Source organism: Octopus bimaculoides, chromosome 1 (genome assembly GCF_001194135.2).
Source record: "Octopus bimaculoides isolate UCB-OBI-ISO-001 chromosome 1, ASM119413v2, whole genome shotgun sequence".
Taxonomy (NCBI): domain Eukaryota; kingdom Metazoa; phylum Mollusca; class Cephalopoda; order Octopoda; family Octopodidae; genus Octopus; species Octopus bimaculoides.
Window position 1 is genome coordinate 55,623,054 of NC_068981.1, and position 16,894 is coordinate 55,639,947.

At 34.7% G+C, this 16,894-nt stretch overlaps 1 protein-coding gene across 2 annotated transcripts in view; it reads left to right on the forward strand.

Annotated features, from left to right (window-relative positions):
• The first annotated feature begins 566 nt into the window (after positions 1–566).
• Positions 567–16,894, forward strand: part of LOC106883884 (protein phosphatase 1H) — a 32,167-nt gene continuing 15,839 nt past the window's right edge. The window contains exons 1-4 of one of the 2 annotated variants that reach the window (XM_014935023.2): positions 567–1,451; positions 13,882–14,050; positions 16,472–16,567; positions 16,702–16,821. In XM_014935023.2, coding sequence (XP_014790509.1) covers positions 1,141–1,451; positions 13,882–14,050; positions 16,472–16,567; positions 16,702–16,821 — 696 coding nt within the window. In that variant the 5' untranslated portion in view covers positions 567–1,140. Of the gene's footprint in view, positions 1,452–6,842; positions 6,958–13,881; positions 14,051–16,471; positions 16,568–16,701; positions 16,822–16,894 lie in introns of those variants that run through there. The other variant, XM_052966757.1, reaches the window with a different exon arrangement.

The following is a 16,894-nucleotide window of genomic DNA, read 5'->3' on the forward strand; positions in this document are numbered from 1 at the left end:
GTTTATAAATATTCGATAAGGTGTTTTTGTTCTTGTTGTTTAATCCTATGCCAAACCTGTTTATAGGCGCTTCAGCTGTGACCATTCAACTTTTTCTTTTTTAACTATCAGGGTTTACGTTATCTAGTGTAACCTTTATTTAAGGTAATAGGGTGTGATTTTTGGGTGAGATTTGGCTGCTATTTCTAGCACGGTTAGTAACTTCGTTGGCTCCTTACATCCGACGTATTAGTGTGTTTGTGTGTGTGTTAAGTATGAAAAAATTTAATGTTGAAAGCTAGAGATACTAAAAAGCATGACAAATACCATATAAGCCGACTGATTCTAATTATGAATAAAGGATTTTCCCAAAAATTTTGACGTCTTTGCTTTATGGAATGAGTCATCATCTGGCAAAGCAGAAAAGAAACGTAAAAGAGAAACGGTTGTTTTGTCTTTCTATTTTCATAACGCTAAAAATCGACTTCGATTGCTAAAAAAAATAAGTACAACAGAAATTATAAAACTCTCATTTTATTAAATACGAACTGCATGTAATTTGACAGTTATTCCAGTTTTTGTTTCGATAAATTTCATTGTCTAATTTTTCCATGAAGCTGATGAAAGTTGGTGTGAATAAAACACAGTAAAGCAAAATTTAGAAAATAGTTTTATTATTGGAAAGGGAGAAATGACAACAAAGACTTTGGCAGATGACAAGGATTTGACTTAAGTGACTTCGAAGTTAACGCTTTGTGTCTGTGTGTCTGTTTTTTAATGAAAAATGTGAAAATTTGGCAAAGTTTTTAAACTTTTCTTCCGTTTTATCTCTCTTCACTTGACTGTCACAAAAAATATCTAAAGTAGTTTAGCATTCACAAAATCGATGATTCTTTTTTTCGAAAACTTGTCTGTGTTTTTGTTATGAGCTGACTTACATGAATTTTGAAAAAGAAAAAGTGTGAGGAATTATAGATGAGGTGGTAAGCGGGCCAAATCCTGTTTAACAGTGTCATCTGTGAGAGAAGGGGAGGCAGAGCGTGTAATTGAGGGAGTCGTTAACGACTACACGACAGTAATTTGGAAGAAAGATTTGACAAATCAGCTGCCTTCAAAGCTCTTGGCTTAACATCTGGCCATCTTTCGACGACTTGGCCGATCATGTCCAGCAGAGTTCGTCAACTTATTAGTAGTGTTTTTGGTACTTCTTCAATCAAATCAGATAATTTTCAACGCGTAAATGGTTCCCGGCGCCTAACAGAAGCTGAAGTAAATGATGGTTCTTCGACATCCTCACAACTTTTTTCCGGAACATCGGATACATCGGCAGAATCTACTGCTTACCCTTACACACGACCTACATTTCTCTTTATGGACTCTGAACAGGTAAAACAGTCAAGAGATCAAACCAAAAGACCAGCAGTTATCCCTAATGACATCAATAAGATTCCTATTAAGGCTGGCTATGCTGAGTAAGTAATTTTTGTGTTCTTTTCAAACTAGTTCTATCAACTTTTATTAGACATCATTTCACCAAGACTTTGATTTACTTCAGCGTATTGAACACCTTTCTAAAGGAATATCATTCTGATCACAAAAGTGAAAACAAAGAAATTAACAATTATAACATGAATAATTTGTTAATTAATCAGTTGTTAAGTTAGTAAGCCAAGTCATTTGACTATATTTGATTGCATTTCAAGAGTTCGGTGATGTTTGAACGTCATATTTCCACATACACACAGCTCCTTGCATACGTTTGTATGAGTATATATATATATATATATATATATATATATATATATATGTGTGTGTGTGTGTGTGTGTGTGTGAAAAAGTATTTATCATTTAGGTTCGGACTCATATCGGTTTGATGTCTGTACACGATAACAAACAACACCACCAAACTTTCTATGATGTTGAATTTCCCGTTAAAATAGACGGAAGTGATGTTCCAAACAGTAAACACTAAGGAGCGCCAGACAATGACATTAATACATTCGTTGTATTTATTAATTTAATATTTTCTTCGCTGTTCCTGCGTCTCATGCCGGATATCTTGTTTTGAAAATATTTTTTTAAATAAAAATAAGTACTCGAATTTCGACAAAAATTATATTATTTTGAACCACAAATTAAACGAATCAGCTATGTAGAGAAGTCTTTATATGATCGGTAGAAATAACAGTCAAATCGGCTTTATTGTAGAATACCCAAACAAAATAATGAAAAAATTTGAAATGCTATTGCTTCAGTCTCTCAAGTATGAAAATGTACTAATAAATGAAAACTAAATAAATTCATAAGTGTAAGGCAAACGAAATATATTAAATACGTTTATATTTACTTCAATTGTCATTATTATTTGGATTGAAAAACATTGAGAAAAACTTTGTCAGGCAAGTAATAAGAAATGCCAAAGGAACATTTCGGTAAAATCTGAAATGCTGTTTAATTTTCTAAAGAAGATCCATCTCATTACACATTCTAATATCATGAAAAGCGATATGATAGTGAAAGTTTTGGTATTGTACCCGTTCCCTTCATCATAATGTTTTACTTTTAATGATAACAAGTACATAAATATAAGAGTATAAATATGTTGACTGCATGTGAAATGACATTTTCATTTTATTATAAGAATTAAAGCAACATCATTTTAAATTTCAAAGAAATGAACAAGGAATTCCAGAGGTACTACATTCTAGTGGGAGGAAATATTGGATGTAGTGGTTAATACGGGGTGGGAGGAGAATATGGGTCATGAGAGGAGGAGAGATGAGTGATTGAACAAGCCAACTCGTAAGCAGACGCTGCTCTAGTAACAGTTAAAAGAAAAAGTAGAAAAAGTAAGGAGAGAGAGAGTAAATAACATTCTGTAGACCAGAGGTTGGAGTGTTAATGAGTAAATCCATGCCAATCAGTTGATGAGCATTTATTTAGAAGCAATCAAGGATGTCTGTGTGTGTGTAACAACAGCATTGTCTCATGTGGAAACAGTACTCTAATAATGTAGACCTGCGCTTCATAGAGAATTTTAGTTGCTGAGGACTGAAGTATTTTCTGACCAGTTTTTTAGTTGCAGATTTGGTTATGTTGAGGGTGTTCACCTAGAGAGATTCTTAGTTATGTTGGAGCCTAGCATTTGCATCAACCTATACTAGGGAAGTGGGATAAAGTTTGTTGGTTGGTGTAGCGATTGTTACTTTGTGCAGTTGAAGCAGACAAGATTAGCAATACCCCCATTGGAAGCTGTTTTCAAGGTCCCTTTTCGTGGAGCATTATAGATTTGGTGTCAGATGTCTAGATTGAATATGAATAATGTTTGGGTGTAGAAGGTTGAAGAATAAAGTGTTGAATCATTTCCTTAGGAGTGGGCATTGAGTTAAAAGCAATTAAGTCATTAATGTATGGGAGGAAGTGTATGAGGAACAAAACTCAGTCCTGGAACACATCAGAATTGATAGAATGAGGGGTCAGAGACAGCACCAGCAGCAATGCCAAGGTGATGGATAAAACCCATAGGTGAACTGTTTTACCAAGAGATTTGTTTGCCAGAAACAGATGAAAGCTTTTCTAATGTCAAAGACTGCAACATTGTTTTTACCAAAGTTTTCAAAGGTAAAAATTCTACTGGTGCATATCATAGGAGAGTGGATCTTTAGTAAATCTTGTTTTATGAAAGCTGTACTGGTGGTCATTAGAGAAAGAGAGAGATTCAAGGTGATTGTTGTTATGCTCACACATTAAGAGAGTTACTAAAGACTGCACATAGCATGAATTAATCTTTTTCCTTTTATGTCACTGCCTATAAAACATTGTTTTGGTTTATTGTGGGCGAACTTTTTGCAAGAGTTCATTTGCCATAAAGATGAATCTGTTGTGTCTCTTCATCTAGAAACTACAATATTGGTGATGAGGTTTTTGCCATCCGAATAAGTAGGAACTGATTTGATCACAAACACATTCTGGAGTTTGTTTGTGACAGTTCCAGGACATTCACTTTTAGACATGTTAAAATAAATGAATTTAATGGTGAAAATTTTGAATTAAGTTTGTGTTGATAGTGATGTTATTAAAGATGCAGGCAAAGAAAGAGCCATACTTCTCAGTGCCTATGATGCCCCCACATACAATTTGTTCTGCATTTTATTGTTCCAACCAAACTCCATGACCATACATACACAAACCTAGTCGAATCAATAACTAAACATCTGTAATCCATACCCAACCCTGTTATTGGAAGGTTTAGATTCAATAAACACAACAGTTTACCCAGGGAAACTACAGAAAGTATCTGTTGGCATTACATCAAATAACTGAGTATATGCCACTCTATATGACATGTTAAACTATCTTGTGTGTGGCATTGAAAATGACAGAATCCAGTTACAACTTTTCAGTGAAAGTACCATGAAGTCTATCATGGTCAAATCAGCAATAATTCAAAACCAAGAACACTTGACATCAGTTAAGCAAAGTTTGAAGGGCAACCAACAGCATTCCTAGTATGTGTGTTCAAAGTTAAGGAATGTTTTTACTATAAAAACCCATGACACATCATTAAAATGTGTTGCAAGATCTGAGCAACACTCAAAACCTAACCATGCTACCCATATACTTTGAAATGATCATTCCACCATGTCGCCAACTTTCAACGGCCAAACAGATATTTATATGTATAAAGTAAGGGAGCACCATACTGATCCCATGATTGCCAACATTTGCGTCAATGGATTTACTTACCCATAAAAGTTGATACTGGAGTATTTGTTGGTTATTAATGAAACTACTCTTACCCAACTGCAAGGAATTACCAGACCATTACAAATTCAGCCAACTACCATCAAACTTTGCACCCACACTGAGAAAACTGTACTCCTCTAGGAACTGTTGAAGTCAGAAAAAGGACATTCCCTATGGTCACTCCTGGGAAAGAGCCAGGCTCTGCTGAGTCAAAATTGGTTATAACACACTCAACTGGGAGAAATTGTTCAGCATTGTACCTACAAACAGTGCAAAAATAGTCATGCAACAAAAACTGGTTGTTCTAAAAAAAAATGAGTATGGTGGGGTACTCAGTAAAGCTATAAGTACATTAAAGAATATTGACTCCAAAGCTGTACCAGTGTTTTCCAAAGCTAGGCTTGTTCCATATTCCCCAAAAGAAGGAATTTAAGTCAGGCTCAACAAATTAGTGCAAGAAGGTATTTGTCAGTCTGAAAATTACTCAAAATGGGATTCTTCAGTAATACCAGTTGTAAAAGAGGATGGGATGACAAGAATCTGTAGACATAAACAAATCAGCCATTGTCATTGCTCTCCTCATTATGCAACTCTGAATTAGCTATGATGGTTACCTTCTTTGGGGTGCCAGAGTAATTATTCCTCTCAATCTAAGGTAGATAGTGCTCAGTCAACTTTACTTTTGAACACACATCCAGATGTCAGTAGGATGCAGGCACTAGTCAGATGCCATGTTCAGTGACCAAAAATGAATAGGGACATAGAAACTCATGTTAGAGGTTGCAGTGAATGTCAGATGTATGCCAACATGCTGATCAGTATTCCAATACACCTCTGGGAGCAGCCTTTGAGTTTATAGATCCATCCACATATATATTATACAGGGCCATTTCTGGCAGGATGGTTTTGATTGTTGTAGATACTTTAGATGGATTGAAATTTCCCTTCTCTAGCAACTGTTGAAAAACTTAGATCTGTTTTTGCAACACATGACCTTCCAAACAACTATGTATTAGCTAATGGTTCTGCTTTTATAAGTGATGAATTTCCAAAGTTTATATCTTTAAATGGTCTACATGTGCATTCTTGTCACCTACTCTTCCATATCTTCCCTAATTATTATCCCTACTCATCATCCCTCAACACCTATCCGTCATTATATTCACCCTCTCACCCATTCTCCATTTCTCTCACACTCACCTATACACTCTTGCAACCTCTACCTACCCATACAATCTGTTCTGTTCACACATGCTTCTACTCACCTGTACCTTGAGGGTTCACCCCTAACACCTCATCACCACTGTTTTATCTCTTTCTGGTTTCATTCTGGTAACTCCCACCCTTCTTCTATGATGTGAGCAGCCATTTGTTTGAAACTCTAACGACTGTGCAACCAGGAGATGGTGACGAAGGAATGGCCCCTTTAGCGCATCACACGGTCGGCACAAATATATAAACAAAAAATGAAATGAGGTTAAAATGAGTTAAGTGCCAAGAAAAAGAGAGAGACACAACCGGTAAAAAGGTATAAGAGAAAGGTTTCATTGGTTGTCAACTTGAATGTCCATGTGTGTGTGTGAGTGCGACATAATAAAACATAATATTAGACAGGCTGTCGTGTAAACAAAGTGTGTGTGTATACAAATATGTGTATGCGAATGCAAGAGATACAGAGCATAGAAAAGAGTCTATAAGGACATTAGAAGAAAGTCCAGGCACAAGGATGGGAAATACCAGTTCGTATCTAATGGTTGAAGTGCTGTACCAAGAAGTCGTGGCGTCAAGGCAGAGCCGAAGAAAGACACATGTTGTGTAAGAAGTTGAGGCTTTAATGCTGTTGCCGGTTACTTGGTACAGGAGTTCTTGCAGGTTGTATTCACTGTTAACCTTGGTGAAGCATTTCACAAACAGCATGGAGAAAGTCATGTTAGCATTCGGGGTTCAGAAAACTGTGCCACGTGACCTTACTGAAGGCGGCGATTGGTTGGGTTGCACCCTGGCGCAAAATAGAACAAGAGACAAAATGCACCAATACCAACCAATCAGAGTGGTAGACACAACAGGGTCAAATATGCAGCCGAAGGCTAGCTGTTATCTGCTACGTTCACATTCATGTATATATAACAGAAAGAGAGAGAGAAGCTTCACTACAAAACCAACAAAATATTTGTTAACCTTACTCAGAAACTGATATTTTAATAGATCTGGCTGCGATAATGAAGGATTAAAGTTCAGTAGTTCATTTTTTAGGTCTTTCTGATATTTTTCCCACCCTTTACTTATTATGTTTGTACCGAATGGCTTAACTCATGGTAGATTTGGAATGCAGTCTTATATCTATTAGTACTTTTTATGCTCCCACTTTAGCTAATTCAACTGCTTTCCTCTTTCCTTTAATATCTGTATGGCTGGGTATCCAAATAATTATTACATGTTTATTATTTTCTGATAAATAATTATTTCATTTCAGAAGATTACTCACAAATCTTTTTTTAAATCCACCTACTTTTTCTTGACTGAAATAGTTTTAGGTTTGAATGAACTGTTGGTAAAAAAAATCTTTTTCTCATGGTATTTCTTTAACAGAATCTAAAGACGCTATACCCTGCCACACACTCCCTCAAATATTGTGAAATCATGATGTAATCTGAAGCTCATATGTGTATTATTATTATTTTTAAAGGTCCTACCCCATTGTCTGAATGTGACGCATCTGTATAACTGGCCCAGTTGTTAAAACAGATTGATTGTGTAATGTTATTGTGGTATTCTTTAATTTCCACTCTTGATTTTTTTTTTATTGTTATTCTGTAGGATTTTGATTGTTTTAAAGTAATAATATGCCATATACCTTTCATTCCTCTTTATCACAACTATGCCTCTCTGTCTCTGTTTTACTTTCTTAATTCTCTTTTTTAAAATTTTCTGTATTCTTTCCTTTCTTTCTGTTTCTATTTTTCTTTTTTTTTTATCTCTTTGTCTCATAGTTTTCTTATTTTATTCATTAATTGTATTCCATTTATTATTTTTATACTCATTGTTATTTCTATCCTATAACCAAATGGCTTTGTCAAACATAACTTAAAGTTTTAGAATAAATATTAAATTTTATACTACAAGCATTTAAATATGAAAACTTTAGTATTTATAAATCTCATTTTTGTTAAATATATTATGGCTCTATTAACTTATACACTATAACAAAATTTAAAATTGTGTTGAAAGTGAGTAACACTACAAATACTTGGAGTAATGATGGTATAATATCTCAATTTTAATTGTTGTTAATTTGTATTTGTTTGGGTGACTAAACAAATTTTATTGAACTGTAAATCAGAGAGAAAAGTTAAGAGAAATATTATCTCTATTAAAATCACAAGCTTCTCTCTTTCAACCTCTAGCAATGAATTTGAATTTAATAAGATTTTTTTTGTAGGCTATAATTGTCTAAAAACTATAGAACATTCATACTCTAACATTATACATCCTTTCTCCTATCATTTCATTCCAGCTTTCACATATCCTACACATTCAATGCCCATGTTTCACTACCTTTCATACCCATATTATTGGCCTTTCGTTCAGACAAGTAATTTCTTTATTGCCAGCAGAGATAATATCCTTCTGATTTTTTTCTTACTCTGACATAAATTACAACTAGCTTACCTTTCTTGAGTTTTATTCACCATTAAACAAAACATGTAGTGCTTGATACAAACTGAAATAGGGATGATTCACAGTAGTACAACAAACACAGGATGCAACTTTAGTTCTATAACAGCTGATTATAATTCATTTATCCCCACATTTTCAAATTAAACTCCATTACGTGTCAGCCAGTATTGATAGCTAAATTAAGAAACATTAATAACAAACATACACATAATCATCATCATCATTTAGCGTCCATTATCCAATGCTGATATGGGTTGGCTGCACTAGACTCCTGTCTGATTTGGTATGGTTTCTATGGCTGGATGTCTTTCCTAATGCCAACCACTCTGAGAGTATAATGGGTGCTTTTACATGCCACTGGCATGGGTGCCATTTGCGTGACACCGGTATCTGCCATGACTGCGATTTTACTTGGCTTGATAGGTCTTCTCAAGCATGACATAATGTCAAAGGTCTTGGTCATTGCCTCCATGAAGCCCAACACTTGAATTGAGCTTTTCACATGTCACCAGCATCAGCCACTTTGCTTCAGTGAGGCCCAATGCTTGAAAGGTGCTTTTCACATGCCACCGGCAGGGGCTATATATATATTATAATATATAGTCCTTTAAGTGAAAGGAGTGAAATAACAAGAAAGCAAAGTAGAGTAGGTAGATGTCAAAGGGGGTTCATCATCTCTACTCACCACCTCTTGATGGTCTGTTTCAGAAGAACCATCTGTTCATGAGTGTAGAAGCATCATCTTGAGGTATCATTTATTTGGGAGACTCGGATGCTGCTGGTTTAGGTACAAGATTGGATAGATAAACATTTTATAATAGTGTTGGTAATCATATCTGCACATGGGAGAGCAAAGAACTTTGAGAATTCATCCACAATGGTCAGCAAATAGCTTTCTCTTTTTTTCTTTCTTTTCTTTTTGTTTTGTTTTGTAGTTGAGAGGAGAGGTCACTTAGAAACAAGGCCTAGTTTCTCAAATATCTGAGTAGCCTTTATCACATGAGCAGGTATTGGATTATAAAACCTTGGTTTTATCTCAGCACATGTGCAGCATGTAAAGATCATTCTTTTGACTTCCTCAGCAGAATATAGAAGATTTCTGGCACACACAGAATGAAGCACCTGTAAGTCCTTAACAAGGAAGAATTTGTATTTGGTCTTGCAACAGACACAGCAGGCATTCCTTCAGCCTAAGCATCCACCTGGTGAATCCACTTCATAATACAGCTGGAGGCTTGTGAGTATTCTCAATCTTGCCTGTGCTAACATATTTGGTATCATACCTAATTAGTGGAGTTTTCACCCTCCATCTGAAATTTATGGTACCAGAGCCATGGAACTTTGTAGAGGAGACATTGGCTATATCTAGCCAATAGCATTTGGCCTCCTCTGCTGGTTCCTGCTCTTCGCCTGTAATGGTTGTGACATCCCAATTCCTCATGTTGTCTCCTCCTGGACCTGCTTCAGGATTCCAGGGAACACATCGTTTGTGCTGCCATGTCACACCTAGAAGAAGTTGCAGTCTTATTGCTTGTTATAGCAACATTGGGTGGAAATTGCAGTATGCTTTTCTAACAGATTCCTTTACCTGAGATCCAAATGTATCCCTTGTTAATCCCTGCAACAGATGATGCAATATGTTTGTTGTTTTGAACCCCTTTCATATTGCCGTTTTTTGGTGGTCTTATTCATGCCAGGAACTAAGCTTGTATTTGTTTGTGACCCACAAGAGGTAGGAAATATGAAACAGAAATAGGTGAAGAAACTGAAAGGGATCGTTCAAAGAAAGAAAAGGTTTGAATAGTGTCATAGAAATAAGCCAGAGGGGGTAGATAAGCTGTGGGGAAAGTACAATGAGAGAAAAGAGTTAGAGGGCAGAGCCATGATGAGTGAACACAAGATATAAATGCAGGCAGGGCTACGGGTTTAAGAAGTTTACTTTAAAATAACAAGGTTTAGGATTCATTCTCACTGCATGGGTACTTTTGACTGATGTCATTTACTATAGCCACAGGTTGGCCAATGTCTTGTGAGTGAAATTGGTCAATGGAAACTGAAAGAAGCTTGTCATATGTGAATGTATGTTTGTGTCTTCTCCTTCTTTTGACATGTGTGTGCCTGATTCAAAACAAAGTCACTTTTTGCACAAATAGTGTTATTTGTTTACAATTTTCCATAAAGACATATTCAGCCATTGAGCTATTCATTATCTGAAGAACTAAGAAAAATATTACAGTACTCGCAAACAACTGAGGATTGATGATCAGAAGAACATCTGATGATATAAGATCTGTCTCAAGAAGTCTAACTCATGCAAGCATGGAAAAGAGGATGGATGCTAAATGATAATGATGGTGGTGGTAACAGCAGCAAAGGCAGAGTAATAGAAGAGAGATAAATTAAGGGGATGTTGTACTGAATGCTATATCAAACAATTCTTAATTGAACTTTTTCACTGCTGAAGTTTTTAGCAACACTCATAGAAAGAGGGAGATAGTTCCAAGAAATTAAGAATTAATCTCTTAATGTTAATTTACATGTATCTAACTTTATGATTATGATGTATGTACATGAACTACATACTGGTACTGAACCAACAATATCCACTCTACTACTCAATAGGGACTTAAGAGCAGTTATGACTACATAACATTGTGCTACAATACAATTAGTTCTCTGTAAATGACATCCGTGACCTGGTTATTAAGAAATTCCTATTATAGTTTTATTTTTAAGATGTTAATATATCTCAAAAAGACATGAACATCACAACTTCTCTTTGTTCACTACTTATAAATATGAAACTTATGGGTTAAATATTATTGTTATCTAACCCTAAATATGATCTGGTATACCAAACTAGAGTTGAGGTTCACATCTGCACTAATTTGTTATCTATATGAGGATTAAAGCCTCTTAATCCCTTCATCAAATTATATGTATGTATGTGTGTGTGCATGTGTACTTATACAAATGCTCAGACTCTAATCAAATTGAAATCATCTCTACCTCATACAGATGACACTTGAACATACTGATAACGTCTTTCCATATTTTCTTTCTAGTAGTCCTAATAATCAAATTTTGGATGTCAGTGTGTGAAATTTATTATTTTTATCAGGGTTTTTTTTCATCTTAATCACTACTTTCATCTCTAAAAAAAATAATTTTATTTCTTCTGTAATAACACTCATTGTTGATACTTATGACGATTTCTTTCTTTGTAATGAAAACTTATAAAGAAAAGGAAATGGAAAGCCCTTATCACCTCACCATTGTCTAAAATTGTCACATGCTCAGAGAAAGCACAGTAGGGTTAATTTGATATTTGACTGCTGCTTATGTTGTTGGCTGATGGGATGAGAGCTACATTCAATGCTGACAAAATTTAAACTTACAATGTAAAAGGTTGTAACTAAATGTTACAAGACATCATCAAGGCTTTAATGTTTCTACTGTAAAAAATAATTTCTAACTTTAGCACAGTCATTAATTTTGAAGAAATGATGTTATCAACTTCCATTGACCCTAGCACTTGACTGGTACTTAGGACTTGGTACTTACTTACCAACCCTGAAAGGATGAAAGGCAATGTTAACCTCAGTGGGTTTTAAACAGTCTATGATGTTACTAAATACCATATGCCTATTTAATTGTCTTTTAGTCTCTGCAATTTCTGCAACATTATTGCTGATATTACTCTTTTACTTGTTTCAGTCATTTGACTGTGGCCATGCTGGAGCACCGCCTTTAGTCAAGTAATTCGACCCCAGGACTTATTCTTTGTAAGCCTAGTACTTATTCTGTCTGTCTCTTTTGCCGAACTGCTAAGTTACAGGGACGTAAACACACCAGCATCAGTTGTCAAGCGATGTTGGGGGGGACAAACATAGACACACACATACATATATATATATATACATATATACGACAGGCTTCTTTTAGTTTCCATCCACCAAATCCACTCACAAGGCTTTGGTCGGCCCGAGGCTATAGTAGAAGACACTTGCCCAAGGTGCCACACAGTCGGACTGAAGCCGGAACCATGTGGTTCGTAAGCAAGCTACTTACCACACAGCCACTCCTACACTTATTATTAACAAAAACAATGATGATAATGACAATGACAACGGTTTCTTTTTTCCTAATAATGGCTTATTAGAGTTGTTGAAGCCATGTAGAAGGACACTCTCAGCAAAGTGACACCTGGCACATTAAATTCCTTATCAAACTTGTTAATAATAGGGTTCAGTAAGGAATTTAGTGTGCTAGGTGTTCCTTAAGGCTTGCTTTTTTTTCTCTCACCACCACTTGCAAATTCATTTCAGTTCTAGAAGAGGTGAAGCTCTTTCTATAGCTAACAAGTGTGATGTTATCCAAATCTCCAGTGACAAAACTTGTGATAGCTCATTGTTCCTGTCTAGAATAAACTGTCTCTCAACTACTTAATACTATAACAACTGAAATAAACTTCATCACAGTCCTCCAATCTATGGTACTACAAGTCACTGCTCAAATTAGTTGAAATCAACTCTCCTCAGACAACCCTTTCATTGACACTCTAGGTATTTCGAACCTTAGTTACGTGATAAAATTATAAGAAATAAATGAGTGGCCAAAGTCTCAGCTGAGTTGTTGTTTAGCTCCAGGTTAGCTTTGATCTAGCATACCTATTATCTAAGGCATTCCAACCATGACTATCCTCTCTTTTTCACAGAGAGTGTATCTACAACTACATTTTCCTAATATGTCTTTCTTAATTTAAAACAGTAGCATGAAGAAAATTAGAAAGATTTAACAGAAATAATTGGTTGGTTAATTCACTTGATAGCAGGAGTAGTAAATGGTCTGGAACAATACAGTTTAGAAATGAATAATAAATAATGAACACTTATACACTGCAGACTAATCAAAGTAAGACCAAACTATATGAAACAGTTTTGTTTGAAAAGTATGCTCAGAAAAATAGCACAAAAGTATGCAACAGAAGAGTCAGCATTTGAAACTCTGGTGCCATTAACTTCTGCTTACCCAGATGTGCTACATCATCATCACCAATTCCTGATGTTCCAGTTACCTTTGAAGATAAAGATGGTGATCCTGATATATAACTCCGCTTAGTTGTCAATTTCAGATCTTCGTTTTGAAAATAGCTGTGATGAATTTTCTTACTTAAGCCATCAGATTTATTGTACCTGTATTTATGTTTTAGTCTTTCTGCATTAAAATTTTATTTGCTTTTCATTTAGTGTTTCTTTTTCTTTTATGAATTAGCTTGTACTGATTTACAAAGTATTTTAAATGTGGGATGAAGTAGTCAACTGTTGAGAGTAAACTTATGTACAAATCTAACCACTGGTATCTGGTATTCCACAGATTCCAATGATATTGGCTTAATGAGTGGTAACTGTGTAAAATAACAGTAACAATGTTGGAATTTTCCATTTTATAAAGCTGTTTCGATATGCTTAATTTCAGAGTAATAAATGCTGGTAAATCACTCAACAATGAAGATCAGGCTGTGGCAGTTCGCTGTGTCATTTCTCGACATATTAACATGGTTCCGACCAACCCTTCGTGCAATTCTATAGAGAGAAATGGAGCCAATAATTCTGAGAAAAATAGCACTGCTGCAGAAGAGTCAAAGGTTAGTGTTTTACATTTTGAAAGCTTTACACTTTAAAATGACAGGATTTCAACTAAACTATTTAGTTTGGAATATGGAGCAGAAATTTTGAGTTTCACTTTAAAAGTTTGTTATTAAATGCATCACATAGGTATGTAAAATTAAATTTTGCTTATTTCTCTTATGTCATTTCTGAGAAATTTATATCATTGATATTAAAGATCTCTATAGATTATTTGGTTATCCTTAACTGTTCAAATATGATTATACATAAATTACTAAACAATGAACAGGATCATACAGCCCTGCTAATTTTGGAATTCTAACCATATTTACAGATACTCTCTCTTGGTTTCAAATTTTTCTAGTTTACTTTCTGTAAATCTACAGCAAAAACCTACTGTTATTTATTTCTAGGTCTTAATACCTGTGTCATATGTTATATCTTAAATATAACTCTTCTTAGTTGTCAATTTCAGACCTTCACTTTATATGTTATATATAACATATGACACAATCATTAAGTCTGAGCTACTTACTTTTATCCATCACTGCATTCTCTCCAGTAGTATGTTTCATGCATTCTCTCCAGTAGTATGTTTCTACTCTCTCTCTCTCTCTCTCTCTCTCTCTCTCTCTCTCTCTCTCTCTCTCTCTCTCTCTCTCTCTCCCTCTCTCTCCTTGAAATCAAGCAAGGCCCATCAGCACAAAGGTTTAGAGGAAAGGGGTGCACATGTATATCTGAGATAACAAAAATAGCAGTGAAATAAATGATAGAAGATGAAATACAATGGAATGATAACAAACAAAAACTGATGGCAATAAAAAAATATAAATGTAATGAGAGAGTTAGAAAGGAACAGCTAATATTAAAATGAAGGCAATCACCAATATTAGACAAGGTATTGTTAACTCAAAGAGATCAAGGAAAACAATGTTGTTCTGGAGGAAAAAGCTATATGCATAGAATTTGCAATATACTGATGTAATATTCAAGAAGTGCAAATGTGATTTGCTAAATTTAGAAAACTGAGTTTCTCCGACTGGCAGGACCAAGAAAAGTAGCTCCTCTGAACACCTATGGAAGTATCAGTAGAAAAGGGCTAATCTTGTGATATTCAGTCAATGATAGGGTAGTTTTAATGATGAAAAGAGTTCATCACCTGCTAGCTTATTCATCTGAATCAGCAATCTATCAAACATGGACTGTACGTGTTTGGAGGAAACTGTCCAAATATATGAACAGTACTTCATTATTGTGTGGATCTGTCTTTTGTAGATATACAGTAAAGCTGTAGGTGTTTGGAACATATTTTGAATAGTAGAACAAGCCTTCCATTTTACCCACCACCTTGGCAACAGACATAACATAAGAGTCATATCTCAAATTAGTCCTACTCAAGAAAAGATCAATAATTTCTCAATGACACTGAGAAAATACTAGGATTGTCTTGGAAGCATTAAATGTAACAAGCCATTTGTATCTTCATTCTATGATCTCAGTCAGGTCACTAACTATAAACTAAGCAAGGCACTGCTGGATGGTGAAAAGATATAAACTATACATTGTTCAGTAGGCCAGTAAACTCTCTGTATAGCTGCATAATAATTATTGTTGAATCACTCAAAATTAAAAATTGTTTTTATCCCACTAAGACCCAAATGAGCAAACCTATGATCAAATGCATTATAGTCATGACCATCTCATTTTTTACCCATCATCCAGTGAGTGTGTCCTTTTCTAAAACAGTAGAGATAGTTTGAAGAAAGTTTAGCTGTTGTTACTAGCAGTTTATCTGACCTCTTAGTGGCTCGAATGTTGGTAGGCTATCTATTTTATGATAGACTCTTTTCATTGTGGAGTTTAACAAGGAATAAACTGTTACACATGAGCTATAGTTCGGATTTGGATCAAATTGTAAAACTGACATAAATGTTTTATTGCCAAACAGAATGTACAAACCTTTTATCCTATTAAATAGTGTTGCATTATCTCAGTCAATGGTGTTTCTCATATAAATTGATTTATAGCTTTAACACAAGACCAAAAATTTTAAGAGAATACATGGGCAATGTAATTGATTCTGGTGCTTGACTGCAACATATTTTATTGACACCAGAAGGGTAAAAGGCCAGGTTGTCCTTAGAATTTGAAATATATATCTCAGTACTGTTTCTATATCTACTGCTCTTTTGGTGGCTTCTATGGTTGCTCATGTAGGCTGTCTGCTTAATCTATTTATTGTAATTGTCTTGTTTTTGTTAGACCTTATTAATCAGTACATTTTAAAAATTTAATTAGATATATTGCTTTCAGTATTATTTTCTCCATCTAAGCTATTTCAGTTATTTGTGAATTAAAAAAAAATCAATCAGTGAAAATGCTTGCCAGAGCTCTTACTGTTTATGTTGGAACTAAAACTAGATCTTCTGATATTGTAGAACAAATTAGAATTTACCTACTTTGGAATATTTGATGGACATGGTGGATATGGAACTGCTGTCATGGCATCCCAAAATCTCCATATATATCTCATGGTAAGTATATTGTCAAACTTTGAAATTCAATATGCTTAATTCAGGTTATATTAATTTTAACAAATTATATAATGTAAAATTATTAACAATGTTGCTGCCATTGTTAATGAATTTCTTTCTTTATTTTTTGCCAGAAACATTTAACTAAGTTACTTGATTTAGGCATGCTGTCAAAGAAAGTCCACTCTTCGTATCATAACATCACAATTAATGATCTTATAATTGGTGCCCTTGAGACTACCTTCTTTGAAATGGTAAGCATTGTTTTGAAGTTTATTGACCCATTAGCTTATTCATAATTTATGAATTATTAAGAAAACTTTATAT